Source organism: Brassica oleracea, chromosome C3 (genome assembly GCF_000695525.1).
Source record: "Brassica oleracea var. oleracea cultivar TO1000 chromosome C3, BOL, whole genome shotgun sequence".
Taxonomy (NCBI): Eukaryota; Viridiplantae; Streptophyta; class Magnoliopsida; order Brassicales; family Brassicaceae; genus Brassica; species Brassica oleracea.
In genome coordinates, this window is record NC_027750.1 from 19,212,964 (window position 1) to 19,235,003 (window position 22,040).

The window sequence follows — 22,040 nt, forward strand, 5'->3', positions numbered from 1 at the left end:
TATAAAATTTGAAAAATAGCATACACTTTTATTTTATTTTGTTTTATAATAAAATTTAATTTAAATTAATGTATAATAGTATATATTATTAATTACAAAATTAATCAATGGTATTAATTTAAATAAAATATTTTAAATTTTTAGAAAGATTTTGTTGGATTTTTTCTCAACATTTTGTTATAACTAAAAATAAAATTTAAATTTACAGTTAAAACTGATTTATTATTAATATCTTTATATATTGAATAGATTAATATAAATAATTAAATAAATGTAATTAATGAAATGAACCTAATAAGGCTAGTACGATTTTTTTTATAGTAGATAAAAGTGGTATCTTTCTTTTAATAGAGAAGATAGTGTTGCGATCAAAACAACCGTATGATGTTTGAAAAAATGATTGGGCTTTAATTTTTGTAGCTCTTTTCTATTAGTTTAAATAATGAATTTTCGCTGGATAAAGCTGAAATGCTTAGGATTGCCTTCATGTAAGTAGTTTAGTTTTATATTCATCCTTCTAAAGCTTCTGATAATACTAAGTATGGTGTTTAAATAAAATTGTGTCCTTGGTGTTGAAGTGAGCTAGCAAGTTGAAAGATGACATTAGAATTATAGTGGATCTTTTGTTAAAAAAAAAAGAATTATAATGGATCTCAAAAAGAAAAAGAAAAAGAAAACAAATCATGATATTCAAAGATCACAAAAACAATATAGAGCTTCTTTCAAAGAACAAAACAGGTTGTTCAAAGCGAAAGAAATAACTAATGCCATTCTACCAAGATATCACAATATTGTTCAATTACTTTTTTTCTCATTTTTTTAGTTAACGTGGGGTGATCCGGCGACCGTGGTCAACCAACTATTCTCCACGGAGCCACGGCACTCCACGTATTCTTACTATTTAAGGCAGTCCGGGTGGCCAACGCGAGTCGAACCTGCGGGGAGCGTATTGGATCTGGTCCTCAACTACCTCTAGGCCAACTGCGTTGGTTATATTGTTCAATTACTACGCGTTCCATCTTTTAGGAATCCTTAAATCATAATGAGTACACAACTCAAGAAGTTAAACAAATTGGTGACCGTAAGGACTTCATTAACCCATTCAATCTTACCCCAAATCTCACCTTCATGGCGCTTCTCTAATGCAATTTTCCCACACCAAATTCTCCTTGTCTGCTTTGTCTTGTATCTGGGGACCCAGATAACTAATAGTTTCCCACCATGGTTAACAATTTCAACAACACACCCCCATGCTAAGCTATGCTCGCTTGTATCACGCAATACTTCCATATCCGAACCCTTGACCTCTCTCCACTCTCCACTCTCAGTGTCATACCACATGCAATGACCAGAGTTCGTAAAACAAAACATTACATCCTCTATCTCACACCAACTATCAATATGTCCATAATTTGTTTATATCTCTTCTTGTCTGCATATTTGTAATGTGTTTTGTGGCTTTTACAGGTGAAGCAACTCCACTTAAGTATAATTTTGTTGGTCTCAATGCGATAAGCTTTGACAAAGGCTGCTAAGCTGCTATGTTGGTCAAGAGCTGATAGCTCGTACGCACCACCGTGGTGTCAAACGCAAACGCTTGATCCAGTTACGGTTCATTGATAGCAATGGAAAAGGTAAAAACTTTTAAACGTTTTTAGAATCTTGTGATCAAGAATGCAAAAGATTGTGATGATGATGGTTAATGCAGAGGTAAACCAGGAGATCGCAGCTGGAGCTGAAGTGGTTGAATCAGGAAGCGGAAAGAAAATAGGGACAGTTTCAGGAAGCTGAAGTGGTGGCGCAGCGTACGAATAGTTGAACGGTCGAGCTAAGAATTTAGGGTTCTTCGAGACATGTTCTTGAATCGATAGAGAGTTTTTTTTTCAATAGTTTTTTTTCAATAGTTGCTTGAAATCAACTTTTGTTTTGATGAATTTAATGAATCGAAACAAGATATAATGTAAAAACTCTTTCTATTAAATCAAACGTGTCTAACAATAAGCATTAAGACTTGGCTTATATAGAAAATCTTTAGACACAAACCGTCTTTGGAAAAGGAACATAATTATTGAAACTTCCTATTTAGAGAAAACATTTAAAAAAGCCAAATCTAATAGAAAAAGTAAAAACGTAAACACCAAGTAATTAGGTTACCGCCAAGAGAGTAGAAGCTTCTGCATCATATGGGTAGCAGAGGAATGGGAGTGATGAGGGTAGAGGAAGCCCTTAAAGCATCCACTGAATTGACGGTAAACGGGTCAGAAGACGTGAAGGTCGAGGCAATTAGACCGACATGGTGGCCGGCTGAGTGGTTTCAGCAGGATCAGTCAGGGGTCGCCCTCTACGTAGTTACTACTCTCTTGAGTTAAAAGAAATTTTTTAACAAAATCTTGCGGCCAGAGAAGCTGTCTTTTTATCTTAGTGAAGGCAACAAGCAAGTTAGTAGCTTTGTGTTGTATTCCACTGTTTAACAAATAATAAAGGTTCAAACTTTCTGGGTCGCCGGGTAGTTTTGTACTAACTGCAACTAGTTTTGATGCATACTCAATCAAATCTCGAGTTTTGTTAAAATTATGTTCTCGATTAGTACAACAGAGGAGACGACATAGCTTTATATCAATGTTTCTCTGCAACTGTCAATGTCTTGGAGATTAAGTTGATTAACATATTAAGAAAGAGGAACCCTTTTCCAAGAGGGAGTCAATCTCCATTGGAGAGGAACCTTAGAAAAGAAGATAAAAAGTCTAACAAACTACTTTTCTGATTATCGATAATTCCATCTAAGCTTGCTACATAATCTCATCTGCTGACGTGTTATGTCGACGTGGCATCTCCCTCCTTTTCTTGCACCACCATCGTGGAAGACATGGGAAGATGTAATACGTGTAGGAACACCACGTTTCGAACTCGAACCATCATCGGACACGAGATTGTCGAGACAGATCGAACACGACTCTGTTTCCATCTGAGAACTCTTTAACTCCTCTGTGTTCGTCTTCCCTTGCTGAACCATCCTCGACAACACCTCGTACTTGAATGGGGATTGAGTAATGATCTTGACAACGATGGACAAACAAAAACCGTTACGGCCATAACCTAATTCAGTTGCAAGATCAGAGATACGTGGGGCCAAGTAATCAGATAACCAACGGTGGGTAACGGGTGGATCTTGAAGAAGCCCACTGGGGCTAAACCCAAGTTGGGTTGCGGCCGTAGAAATCTCTGGGCCTAACCAACCGCGTCTGGTGAGTTGACCTTGGATAAGGTCTCGGATGTAAGGGAGACTTAAACTACGGAGACTGATGTGGATGAGAACACTTGGGACAAGTTGAATGTCGCCATCGGATAATGTATCGACGGTGATGAAGATTGAGTTACCTGATGAAGGAGGAGGACGTATATCCAAATGTTTGATGTGATAGTCGACATCGGGACGAATCATGTTTGGAAAATTCATAAGGAGAATATTCAGGGAGAGATCGAGATAAGCAGAGAATGTATTGTGAAGCTTCTTAGGGTTATGTAAACGGGATATATATAAGCTTTGTCATTTGGGACTTTCCTTTTTTTTCTGTTTTGTGTTTTAACGATTACTTTCCTTTTTTATTCCTGTTTTGTTAAAAGTTTCCTTTTTTCTAGTCCAAATTTTTTTACATATAGAAGTAATAATATTTTGAGGTGGAACGGATAACTAATATTTATTTTAATTATTAAACCCTTAAAAGTGCTTTTGTTTATACAGGCCCGGCCTGGAAAAATATAGGACCGGAAGCAAAAACAAAATTTTGGCCTATTATTTATAGTAACTAAAGGAGAAAAACATATATATATGGAAAGTCACAAGGCACGTTCAATTGTCCTAAAATCAGTTATGATTTAGTAAACTTCCCATTAATATAAACATAAACCAACTAAGCTATAGGAGATTTCAAGAATTTTAAGGCTGAAATAGTACATATTTAAATCATGACCGGAAGCACATGCTTCCACCACTTGTACTCAGGGCCGCTACTGTGTTTATATATATATTGATCTGGTCGAGGACAATTATGATTTCTGCTCACAAGAAAATATTCTCAAATATCAACCTGTCAGAAACTGCTACTCCTTTCAATTATTTTAAAAATGCTAAAGGCATTGCTAAGGTTCCCTCACTAGATCCCACTGATGGTTTACAAGCATGAACCTAGTTGATTTGGGAGTCGACATCAGGGATAGATAGTTAGTCTTCTAAGACCTTAGTGATGAATGCAGATTGGAACACCCCGCCAAAAGGTTCTTCATAAGTTTAGTACTAAAAATCGTTAAATGTATACGAAAGAGTTATAAGAGAATAATAAAAAATTATAAAATACATTTTCTATGTTTTCATCAAATCAATCTAATCTCTACTTGTACAGGATAATTTTTTTTCTTACACAACTAGAAGAAAGAAGCAAAACAAGTTGAATGAGCTGATGCAGTCATGCAGTGATACAGAGTTGAAGTGTGTGGGAGGTTGAAACTATTGAAACAGAGGAATTATGAAGAAGATTAGTCACGTGCTTGCATTTGGGATATCTTTTTTCGAGTTTAGTTTTAGCGACCAGTTTCCTTTTTATGCTATTAACATTAGTACCAAAACAGAGAAAAACGATCAGATTCCTATTTCTTTCAGTTCTGTTTAAAAGTTCCCTTTTTTTTCTTCTTATTGTATTTTCAGTCGACGACATTGATGCACTTTATTGTAACTCCAAGTGGAAGGAATATAATTAATTTCCTTTTTGATTAAATTGGGTTTGGTCATAATTTATAAGTCATAATCCTTAGTAAATTACTTATGTCCCAGTGAAGTTCTCAGATGTGGAAGCTTATATTCTCACGGTTTTTTTTACTAGTTCGTTTGGGCGTTATTACCAATTATCTGTGCGTATTATGATCAAAATCATGATTTAGTTTGGTTTGGTTTTTGTTTTTAAATTTTTATCAAATCTTATTTGGTATCAAAATAAAATCAAATATTTGATAACTCAGTTTTTCGTTTTAAAAAGAGACTGCACGATTCTGTTTTGTTCATAAAATATAGTTTCATATATATAGTTACAAAAACGATCTTTGAACACTTAGTATCTCAGCTTCTTAGAAGCTGCCTTTTCTTCAGTCGCACCCAACCACAAAGCACATAGCAAATTCTTTAACATCGATTTGACCGTCACCATCAACGTCAAGATCTTTGAACAGCTCATCGATTTGTTCTGACGTTATTGAAGAAGAGAAAGCACGGATCCCCTCGGAGAATTCGTCCAGTGAAATTTTCCCATCTTTGTTCTTGTCCATCCTTTTGAAAACCTCAACGTAATACATTATTGTTTAGAATGAAAATATGAATATTTAAAAATGTTTGAAAGAAGTTGTGTGAAGAGATCTATATTTATAGAGAAACTTGTACAAAGATTCGTAACCTTTAAATTTCCTTTTTCAGACATTTTCCTCTTCTTTTTTTTTTCTCTTTTATGCAAGAAACCAAATTTCCTTTTATCTTAAAATTAAATTGGAAGCTTTCTGAAACTTGTGGGTTGAAGATTGAACATGGCTTCAGAAGTCCACTCATGGAAGGAATTAAGATAAGAAAATCTATATTTCTAAAGATTGAAATAAATCACACTGAAAAAACTAAAATCAAATCAACTTTTGGCATACAGAATTTGATCATCTGAGTCAAAAGGGAATGGTTTAACGACAACACTCACTTAAGTTTTTTTAAGCATGAGGCCTAAATAATTTTTAACAAAAATTATGTTAGGGTAAGATAATGAGCTTGGTCCTTCTCATGGTGGGTGGGACCGTGGGAGCTGACTTATGTTAGGGTAAGTCATGACTACAAGTTGGACAAGTCTCATATCTTTGCCGTAAACATGTTGGATAATTTGGACAGGTTCGTGAATGTGAAAGAGGAGTGGGAGTCTCCTATCACACCATGCATGATGAATGATAGAAGCGTTAACATAAGAACACTGAGGAATGATCGATGTCAATCATATATAGTAGGGCTGCCCAAAAACCCCCAATCCAGAAAACCGAAAGAATCCGATTCTAAAAACTAGTACCGAACTTGAACCGAAACTGGTTGAATATCCAAACGGGTTAAAAAAATTAGTATCTAGAGAACCTGAATCAAACCCGATCAGAACCAAAATATTTCGGATATTCGAATATATCTGAATCAAATTATATAGTTAAATGTATAAGTTATTTTATATTTAATATCTAAAATATCTAAATATATAAGATATTTTGAAATTGTCCAAAATACTTGAAATATATATTAATAGTCAAATGTAAATATCTAAAATTGCTACACAATACTCACAACACCAAAAATACTTAAAATATCTAAGGATTCATCATTCAAATATTCAAGTTAAGCCGATTTTATTTAAAGTTTATGTGTGTTTGGCATACATTATTCAACTTTACATGTTATATATTATTTTTATTTTTAGATTTTGAAAAATTTAAAACATATATATATATATTTTAAAATTTTAAAAAATAATCTAAATGGGTTATCCGTATCCGAACCAAAACCGCAAAGGTCCAAACCGAATCCGAACCAAAATTTATAAATACCCGATTCGAAAACCGAATAAATCATAATCAAATCTGAATGGATACACAAATGTCCATCCTTTATAGTATCAATAATTTAATGTATTTTGATATTTGTGTTGTAATCAAGGTTCTAAAAATCGGTCTAGGCGGCGCCTAAGCGGCAACTCGGTTCTATCCGAAACAATTTTCTTAAAGTCCGATTTATACCGATTTATACGATTCAAATTGGTTTAAACTATCATAAATCGATTAAAATCGGTTTAAATCGGTTAAATCGATTTAAATTTGTCTAAATATGTGAAATTAAGCAATAATATTATTACAAATCTACAAATTTGTCTAATTTCTTATGTTTTGTATATCTAATTTTCATAATTTTTTATAATAATTTTATAATTGAACATAAAAACTAAAATATGTCATATAAAATGTATAATATAAATAAAATAAATCAATAATTTGCTAACGTCTAGACCTCGTCTAGGCTCAGAATAATCCGCCTAGTTGATAGTCTTCTATAAAGCCCCACTAACCGCCCAGCGAATTATAGAACATTGATTGTAATCAACCACTAATATATTAAAATAATTCAGTAAAAAAATTACAAAGTTGAAAATATTACTGTGACGTATATTTTGGGGGAATTATCCTAGGAATAACCGAAAACGAATCAAACATGTGAAATTGCTGAGTCATGATGACCATTTAGATGATAATGACTACAGCAGTCACGGCCCAATGACGGCGTTAACGTTGACGGGGGGTTGATAACTTCATATCGTAAAACGCTGTTATCATCTCGCCGTCAAATATTTCCATCGAAGTGCGAAAAGAAAAAAAAACTAAATACGTAAAATCAATTAATTTTGATCGATTCGGATGTGGAGAATCTCGGATCGGCGATGAAGGGCGTCTCGTCAGCGCCTGGAGATTACGTCCACTTCAAATCTCAGGTTCCTCTTCACAAGATTCCCGTAAGCTTCCTCTTCCTCTCCTGGACTTTCGATTTTTGCATTTTCTAGGTTAATCTCGAGCTCTGTAAATGTTGGTTTTCGATTAAATTTATTTATTGTTTTATTCATTTTTGTTTAGGAGAATTATGTATGTTGAGTAGTTCAATCGTTTCTCTTCATCATACGTATGCAGCTGAAATTTCATCTGATTTGGGTGTGAATTTTGATAGAACCATTTGATTAGGTTTCTTCTTTCTGGGTTCACTTTGTTATAAGCCAAATTTAACAGCAGGGAACTTGTTAGTGTTTAGTTTAGTGATAGCTTCTCTGGGGATGTTTTCTATTTGATCTTATGAGAGAGTAGACTGAGATGATCTATCAATCATGGGTTTTGAGATTCTTGTTTCATTGGATCGGATGGTTCTATAAGTGTGTCATTCTATCGAGTTTTGGTTGTTTCCAGTTTGTAAAGACATGTTTTTGTTGAGCTTGTGTGCATCTCTATTGCTCTTATTTCAGGCATCAGAGTCGATGATTTCTATTTGTTTTTCTCAGAGAATAAACGGTTTTGCATCTTTATCTTATTGTGCATCTTAACCGCAGATTGGAACAAAGCAATGGCGTTACTATGACTATGGTCCAAAGACTGTTCCTCCCCTCATTTGTATTCCTGGCATCGCTGGAACTGCTGATGTTTACTATAAACAGATCATGGCATTGTCTATGAAGGTTTCTCAACCCGACCTAGTCTTCAAAATCTTCTTTTTTTTTTGGCAACTTTAAACAATTGTTAGGCTTGTGCAACTGAGATGCTTATGTGTTTCTGTCTTCTTTATGACTTATTTATATATCTCGTATAGTGTTGTACTTGTTACCTTGAATGTTGTTATATCTGCAATTCCCAGGGTTATCGGGTAATTTCAGTAGACATTCCACGGGTTTGGAGTTATCATGAGTGGATTCAAGCATTTGAGAAATTCCTTGACACCATTGATGTTCATCATGTAAGATCCTCTTTGTGTTACAAATTACCATCTGTGACTCTGAAATGTTATAGCAATGCAAATGATTGTACTTGACCATTGTTACACAGGTGCATCTCTACGGTACTTCTCTTGGAGGCTTCTTAGCGCAACTCTTTGCTCATCACCGACCAAGAAGGGTTAAATCATTGGTTCTATCAAATACATATTTGGATACTCGCAGTTTTGCTGCTGCAATGCCATGGGCTCCTTTGTATGTCCCTCTTTTAGAATTGTTCCCTCTTTATTTTTCTTGTTTGTGTCTAAGGTATCTGTACTGACTCTCTACCCCTTTTGTGATGCAATGTGCAGTGTAAGTTGGTCGCCTTCCTTTTTGCTGAAACGATACGTCTTAACAGGAATACGTGACGGACCTCACGAACCCTTTATCGCTGACTCTGTCGACTTTGCTGTCTCTCAGGTGGTTCCCCTGCTAAATGTCTCTTCGAGATTTTCTTAAAAAGGCTTTAAGTAACATGTGAAAAGGTTTTTGGAGATGGGCTTACCAGCCTGGTTCCTTTGTTTTACTCTGATTTTAGGTTGAGACATTGTCAAAAGATGATTTGGCTTCTCGGTTAACGTTAACAGTAGAGGCTGCTTCTGTGGGGTCTCTACCACACTCTGATTCATTCATCACTATAATGGATGTAGGTTTCCACTAACTCTTATCTTTAATGCAAGATAGTTTTATTTTCTCACGATGCTGTCTTTCATTGTAAATCAGACCAATGATTACTGCGCAATTCCGCAAGTTCTGAAAGATGAACTTGCAGAGAGATATCCCGAAGCAAGGAGAGCATACTTAAAGACTGGAGGAGATTTTCCGTTCCTGTCACGGCCTGATGAAGTCAATCTGCATCTACAGGTAACATATGTGTACTCTGCATCTACACAATCCCAAGTACTTACAGAAACATCATGTTGTTGCACTAACACATTACTTCCATGTGTGTAGCTGCACCTAAGGCGGGTAGGTGTAGAACCACGGCCTGAAGTGGTTAAGTCCATATCGAAAGACGGTACAGATGGCACAGATAGTAATAGCCAGAGCAAGAAGAAAACTGATGAGGATAAGGAAGACCGTAGCAACAATACGCACCAAGGCTCTGGAAGCTCAACTTCAGATCAATCACCAACATTCCCAGAAAGTTCCGGAAGCTCAAATGATCCACCTTTGCCGACAGACTCTATCAATCCTGTGTCTATGGACAACCTCCTAGTAATGCAACTGATCACTGGTGAAGTTTATAAGTCGTGTGTGGTTTTCATGTTGTGTTACTGTACATTGGTTTTGGTTCACGGTGGTTTCATCTCAAGACAGTCAGTTTAGTGTTTCTTTGTTATTTATTACCCTGTTCTGCTGTTAAAATCTTTGTTTGTTTTCCTTTTTAAGCTTGGGTGGATCTCTTGATCTTTTTTTCGGTTTCTCTTGTATGTTGTGTAAGTTGACAGACGAAGCAAGAGTTCTGTGTTTCTTTGTATGATGTTTCAAGTAACTACACTTTTGAGAGAAAAGTTTGGGGTTGGGATTAAACCAGTGTGGCTTTCAAGATTCCCAGTTTTGCTCTCTTTTATTTACAGCCCCTGTTTTGGTCTGCTTTAAGACATTTATTTTCCTACCACTCTACAACAGCGTGAATGGTGATGGGCTGTTGATAACTTTATGCCGGAAACTACTATGTTATCTGGCCTTGAAATATTTTTTCTCGAAAATTAAAGAAAAGAGAATGATATCGAGCAGGTATGAAGTGTTTAAAGTGATTTTAATTAAAATTATAAACAATTATCATTGAAATATATATATATATATATATTTTATAAATGAAAATATGTGTGTTTTAAGTTTACAATCTGAAAAATATTTTAAACAGGTGATTTATAAAGATTGATCGTAACATTAGTGTATTTTGTTGTAATTCTTGAACAAAACATAAAAATGAAAAAATTATTTTGGACTGGCTTTAAGATATTTTAATTTCATTATAATATTTTTAATTCAACTAAACCATCTTAAACTCATTAAAAACATAAGAAAAAAAAAACTAGATGAATACACATTTCTAGATGTTTTTTTTTCCATATAGAACTTAAGGAAAAAAACTATAAACATTTCGAAAATAGGGTTCTTGGTATAGTTATGTTTTTATCCAAACTTCTGTTGTTGTTTCTTAGTTCGACTTGGGGCATAACAGTCTGAACTACTCCTCGGCAAAATCTACAAAACCAAATTCTATAAATCCGATTCAGGTCGGGTACGGGTTTGATTTCCATCCTTCCCTCCGTCAGTTTGAATACTCCGGCAATGTTTTCTCGATTCCTCCACAGGATCCGAAGTTCAAAAACCCCAATCACGTCTCTCAATTCAATCAAACCTTTCACCTCGCTAAACCCTAAACCCCCAACCCGAGTCGCCGTCTTCTGGGACCTAGACAACAAACCACCCGCCTCCCACCCTCCCCACGACGCCGCCGTAAAGCTCCGAACCGCCGCGTCATCCTTCGGCTCCGTGAAACTAATGGTGGCCTACGCGAACCGCCACGCCTTCAGCTACGTCCCCGCGCAAGTCCGAGAGGAGAGGAAAGATCGTAAACTCCTTAACCAACTGGAGAACACCGGTTTAGCTAAACCGGCCGAGCCGTACTTCTGCGGCGTCTGCGACCGGAGATTCTACGCCAACGAGAAGCTCATCGCTCATTTCCGCCAGATCCACGAGACGGAGAATCAGAAGCGCGTGAGGCAGATCGAGGCTGCTAAGGGGCATCAGAGAGTGAGGCTTGTGGCCAAGTACTCGATGAAGATGGAGAAGTACAAACGAGCTGCGAGGAACGTTTTGACTCCTAAGGAAGGTTACGGTTTAGCTGATGAGCTGAAGCGTGGCGGGTTTTGGGTTAAGATGGTGAGTGATAAGCCCGAGGCGGCGGATAGAGCGTTGAAGGAGCATATGGTTGATGTGATGGATAGGAGGGAGGCTGAGTGTTTGGTTCTCGTGTCTGATGACTCTGGTTTCGCTGAGGTTTTGTGGGAGGCGAAGGAGAGGTGTTTGAGGACGGTGGTGATTGGGGATTTGAGTGAAGGGAAGCTGAAGAGGGTGGCTGACGTGGCGTATTCGTGGAAGGAGGTTGTGATGGGGAAGGCGAAGAAAGAAGTTGAGAAGGTTGTTGGGAAGTGGAGGGATGGAGATGTGTTGAAGAAGTTGGAGTGGAGTTATGATCCTGTTTTGGAGAAGGAGAGAGGTTTTTGTTGCGGGGATTGGGATTATGGGTTTGATTCTGATGGTGATGATGATGAGGTTGAGAATGGAGCTGAGATGGGAGATGGTGGTGATTGGTGGGAGATGGATGATGAAGATGGTGCTGGATCTTCGAGACCCTGTCGATGAACCTCCATAGCATTGGTTGTACAGATCGAGGATAAATCAGTACGATCTTGTGAAGCTATTGTCGTATTACATGGTTGGCAGTAGCAAAAGAGAAGAAAGAAGAAAACTGAGTGGGAGAGATTGAAAATTCTTCACTCTAGTAAGCTCTCTTTGAAAGTTTATGTTCTTCATTCATTGTCTCTAGTTGTCTGAGATTCTATAGGCAGCGATTCAATTTGTTTTTCCAAACCATCAAATGGTTAGTCAGGATAGAGAACAGGATACGGTGCATAGAAAGTTTTGGATTTACAGAATAGATTGAATTACTACAGAGTGTATATGCATCAAAGTCCCTAGCTAGTTTATTTTAATTTTTTTCTGTTTTTGGTAAATAAGGTAGAAGAACTACACTGTCCACCCTAGCATCGGTTCGGTTTATTATAGTTTTTGTTTTTTTTATTGTTTTTGTTCTAGAAATATAGGATCCTTTTGGGTCTTTAGGAAATCCAGTTAGATTTTTGGTTCGGTTCGTGTAATACAAATGGGAATCGGCTAATACCCGAGATAATTTCGAATCCAATTCGGTTCCGATTCGGTTCCAGTTTTTTGAGTTAATGCGGGTGTTAAACAAGAAAATTCAGGTTTTTAGATTAAATATCAGATTTTTAGCTTTTCGGATAAAAACTCGTATATTTCGGATAATTTGATATATTTTGGACAAAAAATATTCGGATAATTTGGTCTATTTTATTTTTAAAATATTTGATTATTTTAAAATAGAAAATTGTTAATATTTATAAGTTATATAAATTATAGTATCTGTTTGTGCAATTGATAGGATCTAAATCCGAACCAAAATCATGTAATTGTAAGCTATCAAAATTTATATTAAAGAAGTGTGGACTGATATGAAGCTAATATCAAAGCATGCAAGTTAAACAAATGCTCCTTATTCAATAATTTTGTTATTTTTAACCGAAACTGGTGATTATTTTTATGACAAAAAACATAGATGACGTCCGAAAACTACATAAACACAACGATCTTAGCTTCTACCAAACATAGGTTAGGATCAGACAACCTTGAAACAGGCATGGCAATAAGAGGGTTTTTGAGCTTTAAGACAATACCAAACTTGTCTTCCACATTGAACACATGGCCTTCTGGAATCTTCAAATCAAATGAATGTAACAGCGTGGCAAGAGTGTACTGAACCATCCTCTCTGCTAGTGCTAAACCGGCGCAAATCCTCCGGCCAGATCCAAAAGGAAGAAAGCTATAGTCAGTTCCATGGAAATCACAAGACTTCTTATCAAGAAACCTCTCAGGATGAAACTCATTCGGATTTTCCCACACGTTTGGATCTCTCTGAATAGACCAGACATTGATGAAGATCTTAGTGTCCTTAGGGACTGTGTAACCGCCGACCACAGTTGTTTCTGCTGGACGGTGAGGGACTAACAAAGGAACGGTCGGATAAAGCCTAAGTGTTTCTTTCATAATTGCTACTATGTAAGGAAGTTTAGTGATGTGTGATTCTTCAACAATGTTATCTTTTCCTACAACTTCGTCTAGCTCATGTTGCGCTCTCTTCATCGACTTTTGGTTCTTTATAAGCTCCGCCATAGCAAACTCTATCGTGTTTGTAGATGTATCAGTACCACCAATCACCATATCCTTCGCATATGAAGTATATAACAAACACATGAATCAAAATAATTTTCATGAGCTAAGAAACATATTATGAAACAATTAAGGGCAAATCTTCGAAAAGAACATAAAATGTTCTTATGACTAAAAGAATACACATAGAATACAATGACCAAAATATGTTTGTGTCAATTGTAGATGATAATTATATTCTGACTATAGATATATAATAATAAATAAATATTTTAAAAGATATTTTTGCAAAAAAACTGAATTTTTGTTTTCGAAGAAAATATTTGAACTTTTTTCTTAAAACTACCAAAAATTAAACTTTAAATTTAAATTAATTAACTTTTAAGATATAAATGTCTTTTACCTGTTTGATAAAATCTATTTTGGTTATTTTGACGTTTGAAGACTTTATTTTTATGATAATTTTTTTTAGTGGTAAGATATATCTCAACAATTACTTACCGCGAGTACGGCTTTGACATGGACACATGGTTAATCGTAATGGGAACCTCCGAGTTGGCTTCTTGGTCCTTTAGCTTCCTCAACTGTTGCAAAAAGTCTTTGCACTCACCATCATCCTTACTTCCTAGATTTGGCATCTTCTCAATGGCTCCGTCGAATATGGCATCGAGCTCACGAGCGTGGCGCATCTGCTTCACGAGCCCTTGAAGATTCGCTAGCCACGGAAAAAAATCTGAAACATTAGGCTCACCCAAAAGCCTAGTTATATCAGAGACCAATCCTTTAAACTCTGTTCCAACACTCTTCATCTCCTCGGCTTTCACCGAACTTCCCCATAACATATTCGTCATTAGGTTCATCATCGTCACAAACAACTGATCACCAACGTTCACCGCCGATTTTTCTTGACTTTTCTCGTATAAAAACCTCGTTCTCTCTCGGATCTCTTTGCGCCGTAGCGCGTAGAATGAATCCAAAATTTTGCGGTTAAGTAGTTTGAGAACACAAACTTTTCTAAGCATTCTCCACTCCGCCCTGTACGGTAACCAAACAATGTCGAGACCACCATAGCTAATGGCTCGAGCCGTGAGAGGGACGTCACGGTTTGAGAAGTTTATGTCTTGTTCTTTCAAGATCTCTCGGGCTAGCGACGGAGTGTTGACCACGACGGTTAGTTTTGAGCCAAGGTTGAGTCTGAAGATTGGACCGTATTCTTGAGCGAGGTCTCTGAAGTAGGTGTGAAGGTCCGGTTTAAGAAACGGGAGGTTTCCGACGATACGTAGCCCTCAGGGTCCAGGTGGTAGAGGCGGTTGCGGCGAGCATTTGAGAAGGAACCAGAGAACTGTAATGATAGTAGTGAGAACTAGAATAATTCGTAAGGAGGAACGTCCATTGTGTTGTCGGTAAAGAGATTTGAAAACGGAGACATATCTTTTATGTCTGTTTGTAGAAACTTTGAGATAAATGTGGTTTTATGGTGTTTTTGCACATCATCATTTCAGCTTCAGACGTTTCCCAATATATTGAAAAAATGTCATAAAAAAAATAAAATTATAGTAAAAACCAAACTTTTTTTGTGGACATCTGGAAATATATATCCTGTGAAGGTGATAAGAAACTTGCCAACAAAAAATAATTTATTAATGAATACTTATTCCTTTAAAATATGGGTTTTTAGTGCAACTATATTTTTACTTCGGATGAAAAACTTTCAACTAAAACTTTACGTTTTAAAACCCTTAACTATTAAACTGTTAATGACGTTAACCCTCCGTCGACAAAGTCGTCTTTTCTGAACGGATTTCTGTTAAATTGAATCGCGGGATTTTATTTAATCACAGAAACGACACAAGATGTTTAAAACTTTTTTTCTGGGTTTTAGTGATTTAAACCCCCAACTATTTTTAGATCAGATGAAAAAACCTCCAACTAAAAGTTTATGTTTGTAAACTCTCAACTATTGAAACGTAAATGCATGTAACCCTCCGTCAATGGTGTCTTCTATTCTGAACAAAGACATGGTAAATTGAAACACAACGTTTCATTTAAGCAGATAAACGACATGATATATTTAAAATCATCACGATTGGTGTCAAAACGGCATGATTTTTTGAACCAGATTTTAAATCCCCTCATTCTGTCTCTAGTTCTTTGAGATTCTATAGGCGGTGATTCAATCTGCTCTTCCAAACCATCATATGGTTTATCAAGTGTTTAGTCAGGCTAGAGAACAAGGTACATTGCATAGATAGTTTTGGATTCACAAAATAGATTGAATTACTACAGAGTGTATATGCATCAAAGTCCCAAGCTAGTTTATTATTATTATTTTTCTATTTTAGTTATATTAAAGAAATTTGACCCAAAAAAAGGAATTTTGGACAGATATGAAACTAATATCAAAAAGCAATGATTGTAAGGTAAACAAATGCTCTTAGTTCAATAATTTGTTTTTTTTTAAAACCAAATTGATGATTATTTTTAGTACACAAACATACATGACGTTCGAAAACTTCATTAATACAAAGATCTTAGTTTCTACAGATAAAGATTAGGATCAGACAACCTCGGAACGGGCATGGCAATAAGAGGGTTTTTGAGCTTCAAGACAATACCAAACTTATCTTCCACATTTAACTCATGGCCTTCTGGAATCTTCCAATCGAATGAATGCAACAGCGTTGCAAGAGTGTACTGAACCATCCTCTCTGCGAGTGCTACACCGGCGCAAATTCTCCGGCCAGATCCAAAAGGAAGAAAGCTATAGTCAGTTCCATGGAAATCACAAGACTTCTTATCAAGAAACCTCTCGGGACGAAATTCGTTCGGGTTTTCCCACACATTTGGGTCTCTTTGAATAGACCAAACATTGATGAAGATTTTAGTGTCCTTAGGGACGGTGTAACCGCCGACCACAGCTGTTTCAGCTGGACGGTGAGGGACTAACAAAGGAACGGTCGGGTAAAGCCTAAGTGTTTCTTTCATAATGGCTACTATGTAAGGTAGTCTAGTGATGTGTGATTCTTCAACAATGTTATCCTTTCCTACAACTTCGTCTAGCTCTTGTTGCGCTCTCTTCATCGACTCTGGGTTCTTTATAAGCTCGGCCATCGCAAACTCTATCGTGTTTGTAGATGTATCAGTACCACCAATCACCATATCCTTCGCATATACAGTACGTATATAACAAACATGAATCAGAATCATTCTCATGAGCTAAGAGACATGTTATGAAACAATTAAGGGCAAATCTCTAAAGAGAACATAAAGATTGTTTTTATGACCAAAAGAACACAGAAAAAACTGACTAAATTAAATATGTTTCTTTTTGTAAAGGGCAAATCTCCAAAATAGCAACTTTCTAAGTTTATATCACAAAAATAGCACTCAAAAACTAAAATGACCAAAATAGCACCTTTCTAACTTTATCATTTGAAAATTTTAATTTTTTTTATTTTTCAAAATTTGATATCTTATCCCCAAAACTTCATTTCTCAACTCTAAACCATAAACCCTAAACTCTAAACCCTAAACCCTAAACCCTAAACTCTAAACCCTAAACCCTAAATCCTAAACCCCACCCTTTAACTCTAAACCCTAAGTTTGTGACTTTTGATAAAACATTCAGTGCTATTTTTGTGACTTTTGACCTTGAGTGCTAGTTTGGGAACATAAACTTGATTTAGTGCTATTTTTGTCTTTTTCTCTTTTGTAAATAACAATTATATTTCTACTTAAATATTTTTAAAAGAGATTTTCGCAATAAACTGAATTTTTTATTTTAAAAACAAATATTCTAATTTTTTCTCTCCAAAAAAACCAAAACAACCCAAAATTAAACTCCAAGTTTAAATTTAACTCTTGGAGGTATAAATGGTCTTTTACTCTTCAGTAAAATCTATTTTAGTTATTTTGATTTTGAAAACTATTTTTGTTATAAAAACTTTTTAGTACTACTATATTTCTCAACAATTAATTACCGTGAGAACAGCTTTGACATGGTTAACCGTAATGGGAACCTCCGAGTTGGCTTCTTGGTCCTTTAGCTTCATCAACTGTTGCAAAAAGTCTTTGCACTCACCATCATCCTTACTTTCTAGTTTTGGCATCTTCTCAATGGCTCCGTCGAATATGGCATCGAGCTCACGAGCACACACGCGCATCTGCTTCACGAGCCCTTGAAGATCGAATCTCGCTAGCCACGGAAAGAAATCCGAAATATTAGGCTCACCCAAAAGCCTAGTTATCTCAGAAACCACTACTTTAAACTCTGTTCCAACACTCTCCATCTCCTCGGCTTTCACCGAACCTCCCCACAACATATTAATCGTTAGATTCATCATCGTCACGAACAACTGATCACCAACGTTAACCGCCGCCTCTTCTTGACTTTTCTCGTATAAAAACCTCGTTCTCTCTCGGATCTCTTTGCGCCTTAGCTCGTAAATTGAATCCAACGTTTTGCGGTTAAGTAGTTTGAGAACACAAACTTTTCTAAGCGTTCTCCACTCCGCACTGTACGGTAACCAAACAAGTTCGAGACCACCATAGGTAATGGCTCGAGCCGTGAGAGGGACGTCACGGTTTGAGAAATTGATGTCTTGTTCTTTCAAGATCTCTCGACCTAGCGACGGAGTGTTGACCACGACAGTTAGTTTTGAGCCAAGGTTGAGTTTGAAGATTGGACCGTATTCTTGAGCTAGGTCTCTGAAGTAGGTGTGAAGGTCTGGCTTAAGAAACGGGAGGTTTCCGACGATAGGTAGCCCTCGGGGTCCAGGTGGTAGAGGCGGTTGCGGCCAGTAGCGGAGCCCGGATCAATTTACACTGGGGTAAAAATAATTTTACGGGGTCAAAATTTATTATTAAATGGGGTCAAAATAATTTTTCTTTAACAAAAACAAAAAAAAATTAAAAAATAGTGGGGTCAGCTGACCCCACTCCCCATACACTCCCTCCGCCCCTGGTTGCGGCGAGCGTTTGAGAAGGAACCAAAAAACTGTAATGATAGTAGTGAGAACGAGAATTGCGTAAGGAGGAACGTTCATTGTGTTGTCGGTGAAGAGGTTTGAGATCGGAGACATGTTTTTACAGCTGTTTGTAGAAACGCTGAGATTGACAAATGTTGTTGTGTAGTGTTTTTTTTTAAGTACGTCATCATTTTAGCTTCAGTTTCCCAATATATATAGAGAAAATGTCATATAAAAATAAATAATAGGAAAAGCCAATTTTCTTTTGTGGACATCTGGAAAACCTATATCGAGTGAAGGTGATAAGAAACTCAACGACAAAAAGAAATAATTTATTTAATGAATATTTTATTTATTTAAAATAAAAATAAGAATAAAAAACGAAACAAAAGAGTTGTTTTTTTTTTTTTTTTTTTTTTTTTTTTGGCTTAAAAGAGTTGTTAAAGAAAAACCATGGGAAAGCCCGTGAAAAGTTATAAGTACATACTTTATTTATTTATTTTTTAATAGAAACTAAATTATTAAAAGAATTATATTTTACCATCAAAAATTTATAATGAGTATCTCTACTGTTTTGTATGTTTTTAACATTTGACGGGGTATAATACTTTTTATTGTTTTTATGGAACTTACTCTTTCGTATTAAAAAACAAAAAAAAAATACTTTGTGACCAAAAAATAAATAGGTGATCCAAATTTTGAAAACTTTTGAAGCCACCAAAACCATATCTTCTTCGACCCAGACATGAAAAATGAAAAGAGAGTTTGTGTAGTAGAATGATTGCTAGACGATAACATGATCTTAAGGAACTAAAAAACAAACGTAAAATAATATATCTTTGTCTACATCGTGAAATACTATTTATTATGCTACATGTACAAATATTTTTAGACTTTAATATATTTATCCTCAAATTTTCAGTGGTCGATAAATCGAACTCAGATGCTCAGAGTTCTTGCAGAATGATAGGATTCCCCTAAATACAAGGCAGTCAAATAGTTTTTTTTTTTTTTTTTTTCATATCAAAAACTTATTCTAGTCTGAAAAATATAACAGAATCAAAAAATTAACATAAAAAAATTCTTATGAAAAGACTACAGTTTTACTTAATAAATTATTAATTTCATTCAGTGTCCTAGGTACATAAAAAATCTTGAAGAATTAAAATATTCGTTGTAATGCAGCTATTTTTCAACTCTGTTGAATAGTTTCAAACACATCTTCCGTAAAGAAAATATCTTGAGAGGTGAATATGATGTTTACGTAACTGGTTATGATCATGACTTTGTAATAAAATAAGTAACACCAGAGTATATATTTTATTATTAAAGCCCAAACCCGAACTCAAACAGAAAGTACAAGAACTTTGGTCAGCTATTGTGTTTAGGGTATCATTTTTCTTTTTCTTTTTGAATTCAAGAAGTTCTGATCTTAAGCTCATAATCTCTTTGGACAGAGACAAGAACTGGATGTTTAGTCCCATTCCCCCAACTGCTGAGATACAAACCTGGCATTTCTACCTTTTGGGAAAAAGGCTTTACTAGTAGAGGTAGCACCTCCTGGTTAAGGTATCATTTTAGTTAGGGAATTTCTGTTTCATATTTATTCTAGGGTATAAATTCATTTAGGTGTTAACCTTCGTTTAAACAACTACTTATTTCAGTATGTGCACTAAAAACCAGTGCATAGATTCCGCAATCACATAAAGCTATAAGCACGCAGTTGCAATCTCGTGAATATACAACTCTGGCACTCTTCTTTAGTAATAGCTATACACGCATGAGCAGTGTGTAGAGTTAAAACGCATGTGTGTTTAATGTAGGAACTTTCACATTATCTCGGTATGTTTGGAGTGGATAGGTTTGATGCTATTCTTAATTCCCACAGATCCCACACGACAAGAATGGCAAATAAGCATCATTGTTACTTTTCTTCACCAACAAGACAAGAATGGGTACTATAAACATTTTACAAAAGATCTGTTGTAAAAGGTACGCCAGAAGGAATGATAATGGTTTTGAGAAACCTGAAAAGGTGTTGAAAAACTTTGTTCTTGAACAAGAAAAGAGAACAAAATAATCAGTATAAGAATAAGAAATAGCACTTCACTGCAGTTGAGTGAATTTAAAACATTAAGAGAAGGAAGTTCAAAAAAAAAAAAAAAACCCTAACGCCTGCAACACTCTCTCGAATCTTCATAGATATATTCAGAGTATTAGGGTTCTTCTTAATCTCCTGCATCGTCTTGAAAAAACAAGCTGCTGCAAATAAACACCAGTACTCGGATTCGATGGAGGTCTGTTTGGTCTCGACGCGTCGGCTTATCCCGATTTGAGCGTTTTTTTGTTCTGATTAATCTCTATACCTCTCTTAGTAGAATGAACATGGACTAGATACCTGATTCAAATCTTTAAATTATACACCATGCACTGTTCTGCATGTGCTGCTGTCTTCTATGAGTAGCAAAGGACTCGAAACAGATGAATCCAAATCTATCCTAAGATTAATGCATTCACTTGTTCAATCAAGTAATCTGGTGCTCATCTAGCAGAGACCACATGTATTACCACAAAGAAAATAGTGCTCTTTCACAAATCTCTTTTTTACATAATTGCAGTCATACTCTCTTTGTATTTATGTCATTATTTCCACATTCAAGAGTCAAGAGTCATATGAACGCAGACTACAAGGATCATTTTATATGTCCAATTGACTCATAAAATGTGAAAGTTGATACAATTTTTTAGACAGCTAACCTTATTTGCCTAAGTGATAGATCTCAGCCTTAGACCATCAACAATGGTTTTTCTACGCATCCTCCACTTCATTTCCTGTCTCTTCCACATCATCTTCTCTTCTTTTTACCAACTAATTCAACAACCACTAAATTTTTCTATTCTACAATGGTTTGTTGAGAAAAATTCAATACCTTTTCTTATAATTTTTTTTCTTTCACAATTTTGCTTTCTTATATGTTTTTTTTCATTACATATTGAAACTTATGGATTAAAATTAAAATGAAATAATTAAGAATTAGAACTATTGATTAAAGTTAAATAACAATAGTCAATAATTGGGATTTATTTCATTAGAAAAAAGAAATATAAAGGCAAGAGTTTAATGGAGTCTAACAGAAAATTTATAGTACAAATAGACAATTTTTTTATGTGTCCAAATCAAATGAATCAAGTCTCTATTTATAGAATTTTAAAAATGATAAAATTTGATGTAATAAAAAATTTTAGAAAATAAAAAATTTATGATATAATTTATCTCAAATAATTCAAATGAAAAAATAAATCAAAAATCTCTATGCCAATAATTTAATGACAAATGGTCATTAAGGACTCCACTTTATGGATTCACATTGTTGAATTCTTTCAACCATGTTTAATACACCTAGGATTCAACTTGTTTTTCAGTAGACCATTGTACTCTTTCAACTACTGAATTATTTATTCAATAAACCATTGTAGATAGTTTTAGATAACATTTTTCTTATCACACACATGTTTCCAAACACTT

General features: G+C 35.4%; 4 protein-coding genes and 2 pseudogenes across 5 annotated transcripts; 3 read left to right on the forward strand and 3 right to left on the reverse strand.

Moving 5' to 3' along the window:
- The window catches only part of LOC106330047, a 3,997-nt pseudogene extending 1,628 nt beyond the window's left edge, over positions 1–2,369 (forward strand).
- A 395-nt stretch (positions 2,370–2,764) lies between these two features.
- Positions 2,765–3,442, reverse strand: LOC106330048. Its single transcript, XM_013768611.1, has one exon. It carries the CDS (start codon positions 3,440–3,442, stop codon positions 2,765–2,767), a length of 678 nt encoding a protein of 225 aa, XP_013624065.1.
- A 3,947-nt stretch (positions 3,443–7,389) lies between these two features.
- LOC106328704 (maspardin) lies at positions 7,390–10,116 on the forward strand. Its single transcript, XM_013767193.1, has 8 exons — positions 7,390–7,565; positions 8,148–8,273; positions 8,450–8,548; positions 8,638–8,780; positions 8,879–8,987; positions 9,106–9,213; positions 9,291–9,431; positions 9,522–10,116. Exons 1-8 carry the CDS (start codon positions 7,494–7,496, stop codon positions 9,894–9,896), a joined length of 1,173 nt encoding a protein of 390 aa, XP_013622647.1. The 5' UTR covers positions 7,390–7,493; the 3' UTR covers positions 9,897–10,116.
- Positions 10,117–10,694: 578 nt separating this feature from the next.
- Positions 10,695–12,250, forward strand: LOC106329312. The gene has a single exon (XM_013767952.1). It carries the CDS (start codon positions 10,869–10,871, stop codon positions 11,943–11,945), a length of 1,077 nt encoding a protein of 358 aa, XP_013623406.1. The 5' UTR covers positions 10,695–10,868; the 3' UTR covers positions 11,946–12,250.
- Positions 12,251–12,856: 606 nt separating this feature from the next.
- LOC106329330 lies at positions 12,857–15,054 on the reverse strand (annotated as a pseudogene).
- Positions 15,055–16,015: 961 nt separating this feature from the next.
- Positions 16,016–18,710, reverse strand: LOC106336330 (cytochrome P450 76C2-like). 2 transcript variants are annotated; one of them, XM_013775131.1, is made up of 3 exons: positions 18,519–18,710; positions 17,528–18,344; positions 16,016–16,709 (listed from the first exon to the last, which is right to left on the reverse strand). In XM_013775131.1, the coding sequence occupies exons 1-3, from the start codon at positions 18,626–18,628 to the stop codon at positions 16,086–16,088; spliced, it is 1,551 nt and encodes a 516-aa protein (XP_013630585.1). In that variant the 5' UTR covers positions 18,629–18,710; the 3' UTR covers positions 16,016–16,085. The 2 variants fall into 2 exon arrangements, with proteins under 2 accessions (XP_013630585.1, XP_013630584.1); XM_013775130.1 differs by having other exon boundaries at positions 17,528–18,336; positions 18,511–18,709.
- Between the last annotated feature and the right edge of the window lie 3,330 nt (positions 18,711–22,040).

Coding starts and splice junctions, on each gene's coding strand:
- LOC106328704 (XM_013767193.1), top strand. CDS start 7,494: ATGAAGGGCGTCTCGTCAGCGCCTGGAGATTACGTCCACTTCAAATCT. Junction 7,566..8,147: donor TTCCTCTTCACAAGATTCCC/GTAAGCTTCCTC, acceptor TCTTAACCGCAG/ATTGGAACAAAGCAATGGCG. Junction 8,549..8,637: donor ACACCATTGATGTTCATCAT/GTAAGATCCTCT, acceptor ATTGTTACACAG/GTGCATCTCTACGGTACTTC.
- LOC106336330 (XM_013775131.1), bottom strand. CDS start 18,628: ATGTCTCCGATCTCAAACCTCTTCACCGACAACACAATGAACGTTCCT. Junction 18,345..18,518: donor TGGTTCCTTCTCAAACGCTC/GCCGCAACCAGG, acceptor GCTCCGCTACTG/GCCGCAACCGCCTCTACCAC. Junction 16,710..17,527: donor ATGTCAAAGCTGTTCTCACG/GTAATTAATTGT, acceptor GTATATGCGAAG/GATATGGTGATTGGTGGTAC.
- LOC106330048 (XM_013768611.1), bottom strand. CDS start 3,442: ATGATTCGTCCCGATGTCGACTATCACATCAAACATTTGGATATACGT.
- LOC106329312 (XM_013767952.1), top strand. CDS start 10,869: ATGTTTTCTCGATTCCTCCACAGGATCCGAAGTTCAAAAACCCCAATC.